A 13,818-nucleotide genomic window follows, 5' to 3' on the forward strand; every position below is an offset into this window, starting at 1 on the left:
GGGCATGGCCGACTCTCGCGAGACGAAGTTTCTTTCCCTTCAACCAGTACAACTTATTTTAACTTTTTCACACAGGAGTGGAAAACTATTGGGACAGGAAAGGCCGTTGTGTGCGCTAAAGCAAAAATTTAACTTTTTCGACAAACGAGGCCTGTTGGGGTAAAAGTAGTCCCGGCGGGGGGTTATGACCCCGGGCGTCAGCATCCGGCGCGCAGTTCAGTTTGGCGGTTTCGGGTCTGCAGTTAAACTAACCAAGGGCGTGATGTGGCCGCGAATGAACCGAGCTGCTGAGGAGTTCTACGCTCGTCTCCTGCAGTGAGTTTTAGCCTCTGCTTTTGGTTTGGCTGTTAGGACAGCACTTTTCCCTTGGGGTATCTCGATCCCCGCCCCGAGCCTCTTGTTGCAGCCTTGGGGATTCGCATTTTGTCAGTTTCCAACGGCGCGTTCTGTTGAAGACTCAGTCAGTTTTCTTGGGGTCTGGGAGCTGGGGATAGACTGGGTACCTGCTCCACGGTGGAACTGGCCCTGTGGGGCTTGCTTATAATTCTGTTTAGGAGAAAACAGACGTACGCTGTCACTCGAGGTGAAAGGTGACAAGTTTTCCAAGGGGCGCGTTATTCACTGAGATAATTATGCTCAACTTGTGGTATGTTAGCGGCACCTCCCAGGATAGAGAAAACTAGATGTTGACATGCTTCACCTTTTGAAAGCCGTGCTGGTGTGATTCGTATTGTTATAGTCTATTCAAGATAGTTATCACATGAGCAGCAGTTATAATGATAACGTGTTGGTGTGTTGGCTCTTTAAGCCACTTTTGTTTCATTTTATTTTATTCCTATAGTGAAGTACTAGTACCAAAGGGGATTCCACTCAGTTCTGCATTCACCGTAAAAGTCTAATCCAGTAGTTCTCAAATTTGAGCGTGCATCAGAACCACCTGGCAGATTACCAAAACACAGATTGTAGGTCCCACTTCAGGGTTTCTTATTTAGTAGGTTTGGGTGGGGCCAAAGAATTTGCCTTTCTAACAAATTCCAGGTGAAACAGATGATGCTGGCCTGACAGCACAGCTTGATAACCATTGCTGTAATCTAACCCCTTATTTTCTAAATGCCATACTGTTTAATTGTTTATTTTTATTGCTTTTTTTTCCTGCTTACGAAAGTGGTTATGCTTGTCAGTGTTTTTTCCAACATTATAGAAAGAGCACAAGCTTTTTTAAACTAACAGTGTCTTGGACAGCTTTCAGTATGACAGCCTATAGATCTGTCATTGTTTTTAACTGCTATATAATATTTCATTGTATGGCTATTTTGTGTTTATTTAACCAGTCTCTTGTTGATACAACTTTATTTAGACCTTTTATATTTCCCAATTGTTTTATAGGTGTTAGTCTTTCTCTCCACTTGTAAGCACCAAAAGTCTCTTCTCTTGAATCCCTCACAATGCCTGTGTAGCCACCTGCCTATTGGGAATTTGCAAATAAGACCTCAAAGTCAATATGTGGAAAACCGAATTCATCTTTTCCTTGAAGCCTGACATTTTCCTGAATTCTGCATCTGAGTTAGTTTCAAGTCCAAGACTGTGACTTCTTTTTTCCATCATCCCCACCCCCACCAGATCTAGCCAGTCCCCAGGTGCCCTTGTTCTCCCTCCCTCCCTCCTGTTTTGTTCACCACCATCACTTCTTTGAAGTGCTACAAGTTATTCACAGCTATCTTCCTGGCCTATGAGTTTCTTGCCTCCACATCAGAAGGTCAGAGAGGTCTTTCCCATTTAAAATCTTGTAGTGAGCTCCTCTTGGCTTATAGAATAAGGTTCAAATCCTGTAGCAAAATCTCTTCCTTTGTGCCACCGCAGCACCTCCACTCGCCTCTGTTGGGGCATTCATCACTCGGATTTTGTAACCATTGGATTGCTAGTTGGACTGAGTCAAGACTATGAACCAGGAACCATGCATTTGTTTCCTATCTTGGACATCTAGGAAGAACTGCCGACTGAAGAAAGAAATACGCTGAAAAGTTGAGTTATATTATTTAGGGACCTTAGTGAGGACCAAAGCCTGGGAATTGGCCTCTCAAATAGCTGTGAGGAACTGTTCCAAAGAGGTAAAGGAGGAGCCAGGATATATATATATAAGAGTTTTTGCTGAAAACAAACAAAAATTTGAAAAACCCACCAAAAACCTGTGTAGTTGAACATCAAAGGTGTACTGCTAATCACAAAAACAGATGTCTCAGGTTAATGATTTTAGTGCTTTTCTGTTTATGGGAAGATGTAAGAGTCTGGGCTCATTGAACTTACTTTTTTGATAAGCACCTGAACTGTCTAGGGCCAGTGTCCTGTTTTTCTCCCTCCTGAATTCCCCTCAGGGTGCACTGGGCAGCTGCAGTGGCTGATGGCTTGATGGCGGGCAACACTCCGTTGTTTACCAGAATGACAGGCACCATTTTTTTGTCCAGAGTGTCTGCCTATAGTATACATACCCGAGAAATGACTGTTGAATGATTGATTGAATAACATCCCTCAGTTATGCGTCTACAAAAGATAAACATCTATAAGAATAAATCATAATCTTGTCCAAAATGGCCAAAGTGAATCAGTCTCAGCCCTAGCTTTTATTTCAGTGAGTCATAGAGTAGATGAAATAATATATGGTTTCCTGAAACTGTTCCTTTGGGTTCCTTTAGGACTCTTAAGTTTTCTCCTTCAGAGATCAGGCTGATGTGCGTTTTGGTATGTGAATAGTTTGTAGTTTACATGCTTTGGGATCAGCTTTCTTGAATAAAATGATAATTATTGAGTATCTTAGAGTTTTGTGCTTACATTTGAGACAGGAAATTGTTTAACATTATTAAATTTACTGATTTTTTGGTAACAGCTTATGAAAACAGGATCAATGCTTCCATTTCAGCCGTGGAAATCTAAGGCCTGGGACCCTTAAAAAACCTCTCTGTGGTTACACACTGATTCGGTGGCAGATCAGAATCCAGTCATTTTTACTTCCAAAAAGTCATGTAGTGAATTACATTTCCATAGTAACTGGTAGTGTGTTTTAAAAGATACAGGAGGCAGGCAGCCAAATTTCCTGCTGTCTCTTAGAAGCAATTGTACCCAGTTTTGGGCAGCTGTCTATTAATCTCTACCACATCTATTTTTTCTCTTCCCTTGATAACCTAGTACTCTTTTTCTGCCTTTTTCTCTCTTCCCAAGTATACTTTAGGGCTGCCATGAATACTTAGCATTTTGCTTTTCTCTCTGGTGTCATGCAGAGAGAAAGTGATAACTAACTCCAGAGTTTAAATGACAGAATACTGTAGCTTTATTTATTACCTGTGGTTCTTCTGCATTTCAGGGAATTTAATGAGGAGAAGAAAGGAATCTGTAAAGACCCATTTATCTATGAGGTACGAACAGTTTATTTGATTTTTAAACAACTCAATCATCTGAAAATTGTGAGTGTTTACCAGCTGAGTTTATTGAAGTTAATTTACATACAGTAAATTTCACCCTTTTTGAGTAAAGTTCTATGAGTTTTTACAAATGTATTCAGTCATATAACCACCCCTGTAATCCAGAACATTTCTATCGCCTCCAAAAATCTCCTGGTGTCCCTTTATAGTCAACCCTTCTTCCCTGCTCCCAGTCCCTGGCAACCACTAATCTGTTTTCTGTCTTCTGTTTTGCCTTTTCCAGAATGTCATATAAGTGAATCTATATAGTTTGTAGCCTTTGGGGTTTGACTTCTGTCAATGAGTATAATGCATTTGAAATTCAGCTATGTAGTTGTGTGTATGAGTAGTGCATCCCTTTTTATTGCTGAACAGTATTCCATTGTATGGATGTACTGCAGTTTGGTTATCCATTCACCAGTTGATGGACACTTGGATTGTTTCCAATTTTTAAAAAAATTTTTTATTTTATTTTATTTTTCAGGGGGTAGGTAATTAGGTTTATTTCAATGGAGGTACTGGGGCTTGAACCCAGGACCTCGTGCATTCTAAGCATGAGCTCTGCCACTGAGCTATACCCTCCCCCCTGGGTTGTTTCCAATTTTTGATAGTTATGAATAAAGCTGCTATAAACATTCACGGATTTATTAAGCATCCGATATATGCCAAGTGTTCTGTAGGTAAGCTCCCCATAGAACTTAATCCCTTAAAACAATTAGCACGCTAAAATAATTATATTCTAAAAGACAAGCTGAGGAGAAATGGTCTTATATGATAAGGGCTAATACCCATAAAAATAAAATATATAAAAAACTGTTAAAAATCAATGAAGAAAAAGACAGTCATAACAGAATAGGCAAAGGATACAAACAAGTCATCATGAAAGAAAAATACCAATACTGCTGATCCTTGAATAATGTGGGGGTTAAGGGTGCTGACCCTCCACAGTCAAAAATCTGCACATAACTTACAGTTGGTTCTCCCTTGTGTGCTTCCTTCGTACCCAAGGTTCTACAGCCGTGGATTCAACCAACTGTGGATTGTGTAGTACTATAGTGTTTACTGCTGAAAAGAGTTTGCGTGTAAGTGGACCCACACAGTTCACACCCTTGTTCAAGGGCCAACTGTAGAGTTATGTCTCACTATCTGAATTCTCACTAGCCAAACTCAGGAATCAGGTGTCTCCAGGGAAAGTATTAGCCCCACCCTGCCTGAATTAGTACAGCTTGATGCCTTTACTAGTTTCCCAGGGCTGCTATCACAAAATACCACGAATTGGTTTTCCTAAAACATCGGAAATATATTCTCTCACCGTTCTGGAGACAAGGAGTCTGAGATCAAGGTGGCAGCAGGGCCATGCTCCCGCTGAAACTCTAAGAAAGGACCCTTCCTTTTCTCCTCCTTGCTTCTGTTGATTTCCAGCAGTCTTTGCTATTTCCTGGCTTGCAGAAACACCTGCCTCTGTCAGCACAGGGCATTCTCCCTGGGTGTCTGTGTGTCTAAATCTTACTCCTTAGAAGTGCACCAGTCACTGGGTTTAGCACCCCCCACCCCGATCCAAGTTAATCCTCAACTTACTACACTTACAAAGACCTTGTTTCCAAATACAGTCACATTCAGAGGAACCAGGGGTTAGGACTTCAGCTTATCATTTGGGGGGACATAATGCAACCCACAATGGTACTAAGATTAGATTAACAGCCTTCTTTGCTCTCTGAACTTGGTATCTAAATGCTTCAAGTGGGGAGAAAAATAGGTCAATGGTAGAGGGCATGCTGAGCATGCACGAGGTCCTGGGTTTAATCCCTAATACCTCTGTTAAAAAAATATTTCAATACCCAAACTGAGAAGTTAAAGAGATTCAAATAATGAGAGAGATTTGTCAATAGTAAGCATATTAGGGACTGTTCACCCTCATTAGTAATCAAATAAAAGAAAATTTAAACAATAACAAGATACTGTTTTTTGCTGAGATGGTAAAAATAAGCAGTGAAGATAGTGTGTTGACATGAGTGATGGGGATGCAAATATGTGGTTATGACATATTTGAAAGGCAACTTGACAATATCAACGTGATGTTTAGATATTCATCTTAAATAATTCAAGAATGTCCATTATCAATTGTTTATTACAGCACGTAACTTGAAACTATGCAAGTGTTGAATAATAAGGAATTAATTATATGATGATAGAGCCAGGATACTAGACAGCTTAAGAACATTTAATGGCATGGAAAGAAGTCATGATATGAAATTATTAGAACATTGTATTTTTTATTAAAATCCTATCGAGTTATCGAAATAATAGATACATTTCTATTTAAATAGGTTTATTTGTATGTCTGGAAAAAGATCAGCCAAAACATACACCAAAAAGTCTTAATAGCAGTAGTGACTGCTCTGGCTAGTAGAATTATAGATGTGTTTCTAAAAATCTCTTTTAGCTGTTTTCAAACTTTTCTGCAGCAAATGTGTTTCGCAATCAGAATGAAGAAATACGCAGTTCCTATAAACTGATCAAGTTCTAAATTCCGTGGTACAGTCAGAAAAAGGGATAATATTTAGTGAAGTGCTAATTTTGTGGTACCTAACAGTAAATCCCATATGATTAGGAGAAGAGGATGTCAGTGAGATCTTAATCAAAAGAAGGGCTGACAAGGCAGGGTGCACCGTAGGTGGGCCTTGAGGCATGTAGATAAGATACAAGAGCTAGCTTTTTCTCAACATGAAAAACATGGGCAGAGAATAAATGAAAATCTTACTTGCAAAACATGATGTCGTGTTCAGGTTCTCTTTTCCAGTTACTTTCATAGAACTGATCTTTATATATTTAAATATTTATACATACCTATGTGTTTTTCTATAACATTGCTTGACTTTAATCCGCTTTTGATAGGCTGATGTCCAAGTACAGCTGATCAGCAAAGGGCAACCAAACCCTTTGAAAAATATTCTCAATGAAAATGACAGAGTGTTCATCGTGGAAAAAGTGGTAAGTAGTGCTTGGGCTTTGTCATTAATTCTTAATTGTGATTTTTTTTTTAAATTGATTTTTAGTCAGTTTGCAATGCTGTGTCAATTTCTGCTGTACAGCATAATAGTTCAGTCATATATATTCATACATATATTCATTTTCATATTCTTTTTCATTTCAGTTTACCACAAGATATTGAATATAGTGCCCTGTGCTATATACAGTAGTAGTGGTTAATTCTTAATAACCAGATTTTGTTTCTTGGGGATAATCTCAAGTGTACATGTTTTTCTGATCAGTGCATTAGTAATAGTAGGTTCTGATTCCTTTAGTAGTAAGTACAGTGCCATCCAATAGAGATACAATGTGAACCATATATAAAAACCATGATTAAAATTTTCCTAGTAGCCTCGTTAAAAAAAAAGAAATGTAATTAATTTTCATACCATAAAATTGACTTCTTGCTTTTGTTGTACATTTCTGTGAATTTTAACACACATGTAGAATCTGGTAATCACCACCATAATCAGGACACAAAAAGTTCCCATCACCCCAAAAAACTCCCTGTCCTATCCCTTTAAAGTCAGGCCCTCTTCTCCCTAACTGTAGTTTTGTCTTTTTAAGAATGTCATGAACGGAATCATACAAAAGTGTAACCTTTTGAGTCTGGTTTCTTCCACTCAGTGTAATAATGCCTTTGAGATTCATTCAGGTTGTATGTGTTTTAGTGGTTCATTTCTTTTCATTGCTGAGTAGTGTTCTGTGATATGCGTGTACCAGCGTTGATTTACCCTTTTATCCTTTGCAGGACATTTGGGTTGTTTTCAGTCTTCAGTGGTCTGTAATGATTACAGAGCTGCTGTAATCATTTCTATGCAGAAATTTTTATGAGCACAAGTTTTCTTAACAGTAAATACCTAAGATTGTGATTGCTGGGTCTGAAATTATGTTTAATAGTGCTTTTTATTTAATCTAAGATATATAGTGTTATCATTTCCCTACTTAATTGGTATAAAAATCATTAATGAGATATTTTAAGTTCTTTTTTTCATACTACATCTTCAAAATCTGTGTGTGTATTTTGCACTTAAATCTCAATTTGATCTGGCCACATTTCAGGTGCTCAGAAGCCACATGTGTCTGGTGGGTGGATAAAAAACTCAATTTACTGTGTTGAACAGCCCAGTATGAACAGCTATGACTCATGAATTTCTACTTTAAATTTGCTTGTGAAATGTAACAGGAGGGACCGTCTTATTTTTTACGTCGCTTTATATTTATAACCCTCAACCTTTGTGTTTTAAATATGGGAACTGTTTTGGCAGAGCAGTAACTGATTTTTACTGAGTGCTGATAATGCTGTCATATTACACAGTTGCTTTGGGGCCAGGACTCATTCTTTGGGTACATTGGTTCCCCAAGTAGTTAGGAACAGGATTTAATAGGGGAGGGTAGATATTCCTTTAGGAGGAACACCTCTGTCTGCTTTAGGACCTGCATTCTGTCTGGACGAGCATTGTGATGAATGAACAGGGAGCTCTTTGTTTTAAATACACATGGAAACGCCTGTCTGAGGAGGGGACCAACTTTATTTGTCTTTTATATTAATGATGCTTATCTATGCTGGACAGATGCTTGGAAAATAATTATAGGCAAATTATGTGGTAGAATTTAGACTTCTGTTATGGGGAGAAGGGAAAGTGTAGAGCAAAAGCTGAAGAAATTAAGATGGTCAGGTGAAGATGAGTTACCTAGGTGAGGGTAAAGATGAGCAGAGGGGATTGGTGGAAATCAGTTGGGATACTAGTGAGAATGCAGCTTGGAGTCGTGAGGAGTTACCAGGACTCACTGAGGCCCTGGCATTTTGTTTTTAATTTTTTTTGTTGTTGAGGAGGGAGGTAATTAGGTTTATTTGTTTATTTTTAGAGGAGGTCCTGGGGATTGAACCCGGGACCTCGTGCATGCTGAGCATGCGCTCTACCACTTGAGCTATACCCTCCCCCGCCCCCCAAGGCCCTGGCATCTTGGGATGGGGAACAATTAAAATGGTCTTTATTTCCGCAAAGATCAGTAGAGCTTAAAGCGTGAGTTTCAGGTAGATGGATATCGAAAAGTAGACTGGAAGGAAAAATGACATTTCTTGGATACTTCAGTTCTAGGAACTATTTGGAAATCCAGGCCTGGAAGGGAAAAAAATCTGAAGATCTGGCAGAAGGAACTCAATCTTGAAGAAACATCTGGGGCTGATTCCTATTATGTGTTTACTACTCGAAGAGCTTAATGGATAGGGACTCAAGTTTTGAAGTCAGACTTCCTAGATTCAAATGTTGGCTTTGCCACTAAGCAGCTGTATTCTAGTTACTTAACCATCCACTAGCTCGGTTTTCCCATCTGTAAATAATAATAATATCTATCTCAGGGTTTCTATGAAGAAGAAAAAGAAAGCTTAGAACAGTAGCTGGTAAATAGTAATGCTCAGGAAATGTTTATTTGTGTAATTGTTGTTATTGGCAGAGCAGAGCTGTTTAACTGCTTGAACACATGACTGTTGAAACAAAAATGAGAGCTGATAGCCCTAAGAGCAGTAGACTTAAGGAGTCAGGGCTGTGGACCTTCCAGTTTTGGGGAGTGACAAAATCAGGGAGTCTCCCTTGGGTTTCCCTTGGTGTTTTGTTTTCAGCTCATCGTTTTGTACGTGATGGAGCTTTTTCTTTTCCAATGGCATCAGATGCTTCTTTTATCAGTAGCAACTTAGATCAATATCTTTTCATAGGACGGTGGAAATGCTTCTGATGGCAAGATCTGTTGGTACCAAACTGGTTTGTAGCTGTGATTCTTGCCGTAATCCAGTCATTTGTGCTCATGGGTTTAGAAATCGGTACGTTATGTTCTAGTGTAGTAAAGAGTTGACTGTTAAGTGTCCTTTTACCTCATTAAATAATTAAACATGTTTAAAGCCTTTAGAAAAGGAAGAAGCAAGTCACACTGAAGAACTACAATCTGAAGAAACTGCTATTTCTGATTTCTCTACTGGTGAAAATGTAGGACCATTTGCTTTACCAGTTGGGAGAGCCAGGTAAGTTTTTTCTTAGTGTAGGGGTGGAAGGTAGGATTTAAATCGAAGTGTTCTTCTTACAAACGTTGGGAAAGAAATACATGTCTGGCCCAGGTCCCTCCCTCCCTTCTTTCCCCTCCTTGTAGATGTGTACCCGTTGCTATAAGGATAGCTCTATGTGGATGTCTCATAGGTGTCCAGCCTGACTGAGATGACAGGTCTTCCCTCTCTCCATCCCCCTATGCTGTTTCCTGTTGTTGCTTTGTAATTGTCCTCTTTATTTCTAATCTGGTTCCTCCCCAGCCTTTTTTCCTCACTGCTGCCAGAGTGATCATAATAAAATGAAAACCTGATTGTGTTGCTTTTCTGCTTAAAAATCCTTCAGTGGTTCTTTTGCCTCAGGATAAAAATCCACATTCCTCATGAGTGACGGCTTATGAGGAACCTTCAACATCGAGTCCGGTGGTCCTCTACCAGGGGTGCCATACCCAGTGGGCATTTGGAAATATGCAAGGGTACTTTTTGAATGTCACAGTGACTGAGGGGAGCTATTGGCCTAGGGGCCATGGATGGTAAGTGTCCTGCAGTGTGTGGGGCTCTCCTGTCCAACGAGGAGTTACCCAACCCAGATGCTGGCAGCCTCCCCGTGAGAAGCCCTTCTGTTTCTGTGCGCTTTGCCAGCTTCACTTCCTGCCCCTCCCCCAGCCCAGCCGTGTGACTTTCCCTCTGCCCAGACCCCCTCGACTCCAAAACCAAAAAAATCTTTGCCATCAAGGAATTCCGGAGGATCTGGTCATGTATACAGTAACATTAGAGAATAATGACTATAATAACAGTGTTCACAAAGTGACTTCCTTCATGGTGGATTTTTTATTGTTTTGCTGGGTAGAAATGCTTTGTAATTAATCAGTCTTTTCTCTCAAGGCTTCTTGATTTTAAGTCATGTTTGGCGCCCCCCCACCCCCCCTTTTTTTTCTTTCCTCTCCCACAACTTGAACATTATTTATTTGTATTGTTTTTCTCCAGCCCATGTTTGTTTGGATTTATCCATCGGCTTATCATTTCTTTGCTCTCCATTTCTTCTTGCATTTCAGACCTTCCTTCTGGGATTATTGTTTCTTTTTTGAAGTTCAGTCCCTTAGAAATGCCTTTCCTGAACATCTGTTGGTAATAAATTTAGTTTTCATCTCTTTGGGGGAAAAAATTTGAAGCCATATTTTGGGGTAACTTTTAATTTTGATACACTTTCAAATTCACAGGAAAGTTAATAGTACAGGAACTTCTGTGGACCCTCAACCAGAGTCAACAGTTATTTACATTTTGCTGTCTTTGCCATGTCATTCTCTCTCTTATTTCTCCTTCTGTCCCTCCCCCACCCCATCTGTGTACATACCCATACCTCACACGCACGTATTTTAAATGAAATATTGACAATAGGTTGGAACATCATGCTCCTTTACCCCTAAGTGTGTATTTCACTGTGTATTTCCTAAGGACAAGTACATTCTCCTACATAACAGAACAGACACCAAGATCAGGCAATTTAATAGTGTGACAACACTACTACCTAATTCACAGGCTGTTTTCAAATTTCCATCTTACCGTATGCTTACTGGCTTCCACTTTCTCCCAGCCCCCAGCTTTACTGAGATATAATTGGCATACGCTACTTACTCTTTTTCCTTAATCTCTCAGCCTGCATCCACTCCACTGACCCTCTGTCCCTGCCATATCGAACTCCCTGCTTGGCGTGGTTACGGTCCTGTCGCATTCTGTCCCTTTCTTGATCTGCCTGGTGCGCCTTTCTCCCACTTCTGCACTGGGTGAGATATTTATGGTTTTTGCCACTGAATTTCCATATTTTTGTTTCTGGGATACTGTGATATTGTGGTTTGTAATAAGAAACATAATTTGGTTTTCGTCCACTGTTTCTGGCACCTAGTTCCTAAAACGTTTGGATTTTCCTAAGTTTTGAGAACAATAGAGATGTCTTTTGTTATGTTAATGAGATAACTTTTGGACTGCCCCTAGGTAACCTAAAATTGGGGGCTGGTTGCCAGGGGAACCAACCATGTGACTAGAGGGTTAGAACTTTTAGTCTCACCCCACCATCTAGGGACCAAAGAGGGCCTGAAGGTTGAGCCCAGTCACCAAAGGCAGATGATTTAATCAGTTGTGACTGTAACGAAAACCCAAAAGGAGAGGGTTTGGAGAGCTTCTGGGTGGTGACCATAGGGAGATGCAGGGAGAGTGGCTTGCTAGGAGAGGGCGTGGAAGCTCTGTGCCCTGTCCCCATACCTTGCCCTGTGCATCCCTTCCACCTGTCTGTTCCTAAGTTATATCCTTCTGTAATAAACTGGTAATCTATCAAAATGCTTCTGAGTTCTGTGAGCCACTCTAACAAATTAATTGAACCCAAGGAGGGGTTGTTGGAACGTCTCATCGATAGCTGGTCAGTCAGAAGCACAGGTGACAGTCTGGACTCAGAACTGGCATCTGAAGTGGGAGGATGGGGGTCAGCCTTTTAGGAGTGAGTGTCTAACCTGGAGGAGTTGATGTCTTCTTTGGGTAAACAGTTCAGAATTGAGCTGAACTGTGGGATACCCAGCTAGTGTCAGAGAATTGCTTGGTGTACGGAAAAACCCTACACTTTGGAACAGGGTGTAGAATCTTAGTTGGCGATCAGAAGTACGACCAAGGTCAGAATTGAAGGTAACTCTTCATGGAAAAGAAAACTCTTGACTGGTCGACAATCTCTACTTACAATTTATTCTTCCTACTCTTGTTCCCAAGACGGTTAATTGGACTTTATACCATGGCGCACAATCCTAATATGACCCATTTGAAGATGAATCAACCAGTCACTGCCCTTCCTCCCCTTTGGATAAGATGTGACAGTTCAGATCCTGAAGGTACCTGTTGGCTGGGAGCTGAGCTTCTCACAACCAATAACAGCGTTACAGGAGTTGTCTTGTATGTGGTCAGCTGTAAAGGTGAGAGCTCACTCTTTTATGAGTGTGTGTATTTATTTCTTTGTGATTTTTTCTGAAACTCGTTATTAAGAGAGAAGTGCACAACAGAACTTATGTTAGCCACCATGAATCTACTCTAGTGTGTAACTGGCAGCATGTAGGAGATATTCCAGAAGCAGATCTCCAAACGTCAGAACAGGAGTTTATGGCTGTTTTGTTTGGGTTTCATCTCATCTATGTGTGGGTATTTTTGGGAAATTTTCACTGAAGGATAAAAAAGTTGAATATAATGGCTATATAATCCTAATCTCATTGTAAACATTTAATTACACTTTTGGTAGTAGCATTGGCCTTTGTTCCACTTTCGTTCTTTTACAAACATTTCCTTCATCTGTGATTTAAAATTTGATTTCAACAATTATTAGTGTTGTGGTACCCTCAAAATTTGAGGGATCATAATTTTTTAGCTTTAATGATGTGATTTTGAATTGTACCTCTAAAGTTTTTTCTTTCATTCATGTCCTGTAGCTGATAAAAATTATTCTGTCAATCTTGAAGACCTAAAAAATTCACACAAGAAAAGACATCACTTGTCTACTGTAAGTGTTTCTCTTCTATTCTTGTTTTCTTCAAACTATTGTCAATCTACCTTCCCAGTTCAAAGGTTTTTCACTCCTAGTATGACTAGAGTTTTCCTGTAGTATCAAAATGTATTTATTGTCATATCAACTAATGACTAAAAATATATCCCTCACCTTTTAGCTTATCTTTGTGATGAAAAAGAATTGTCTTATTTTTCCATTTGAGATAAAAGCATGGCACTTTTTCTTCTTGTGGGAAAAGAATCAAAGTAGCCTTTTTAAAAAAAAATACTGTTTATTCATTTTTTTTAATTTAATTTTTTTTCAGGGGGAGGTAGTTAGGTTTACTTATTTATTTATTTTTAGAGGAGATACTGGGGATTGAACCCAGGACCTCGTGCGTGCTAAGCATGCGCTCTACCACCTGAGCCATACCTTGCGCCCCTCAGAGTAGTTTTGATAATGGGCCTCTGGCCTTGGGGGGGCATAGCTGATGGTCTCCTGGATGTCCTCTTTGCAGGTGACAGCCAGGGGCTTTGCACAGTATGAGCTCTTTAAGTCCACTGCCTTGGATGACACAGTTGCCACATCCCAAACTACCATCACGTTGGACATTTCCTGGAGTCCTGTGGACGAGATTCTCCAGATCCCTCCACTTTCTTCAACGGCAGCTCTGGTAGGACGAACCCTATTTTCTGTTGCGTTTACTCAGACTGGGTTCACTTTTAACCTGCCTGTTGCTGGTGCCGCACGCTCCCAGCCCCGCCCGCGTCCCCTCCCCGTCC

At 40.1% G+C, this 13,818-nt stretch overlaps 1 protein-coding gene and 1 non-coding gene across 3 annotated transcripts in view; one reads left to right on the plus strand and one right to left on the minus strand.

The window, feature by feature from the left end:
* Window positions 1-32: 32 nt before the first annotated feature.
* Window positions 33-13,818, plus strand: part of ZWILCH (zwilch kinetochore protein) — a 33,913-nt gene continuing 20,127 nt past the window's right edge. Inside the window, exons 1-7 of one of the 2 annotated variants that reach the window (XM_010985118.3) lie at window positions 33-315; window positions 3,356-3,407; window positions 6,348-6,443; window positions 9,383-9,501; window positions 12,274-12,473; window positions 12,981-13,051; window positions 13,554-13,709. In XM_010985118.3, the coding sequence (XP_010983420.3) occupies window positions 185-315; window positions 3,356-3,407; window positions 6,348-6,443; window positions 9,383-9,501; window positions 12,274-12,473; window positions 12,981-13,051; window positions 13,554-13,709 (825 nt within the window). In that variant the 5' untranslated portion in view covers window positions 33-184. The remainder of the gene's footprint in view (window positions 316-3,355; window positions 3,408-6,347; window positions 6,444-9,382; window positions 9,502-12,273; window positions 12,474-12,980; window positions 13,052-13,553; window positions 13,710-13,818) is intronic. The other variant, XM_064485491.1, reaches the window with a different exon arrangement.
* Window positions 3,963-4,035, minus strand: TRNAS-AGA (transfer RNA serine (anticodon AGA)). The gene has a single exon. It is a non-coding gene; the product is annotated as a tRNA-Ser (tRNA).

The sequence above is a fragment of the Camelus dromedarius genome, chromosome 5 (assembly GCF_036321535.1).
Source record: "Camelus dromedarius isolate mCamDro1 chromosome 5, mCamDro1.pat, whole genome shotgun sequence".
Taxonomy (NCBI): Eukaryota; Metazoa; Chordata; class Mammalia; order Artiodactyla; family Camelidae; genus Camelus; species Camelus dromedarius.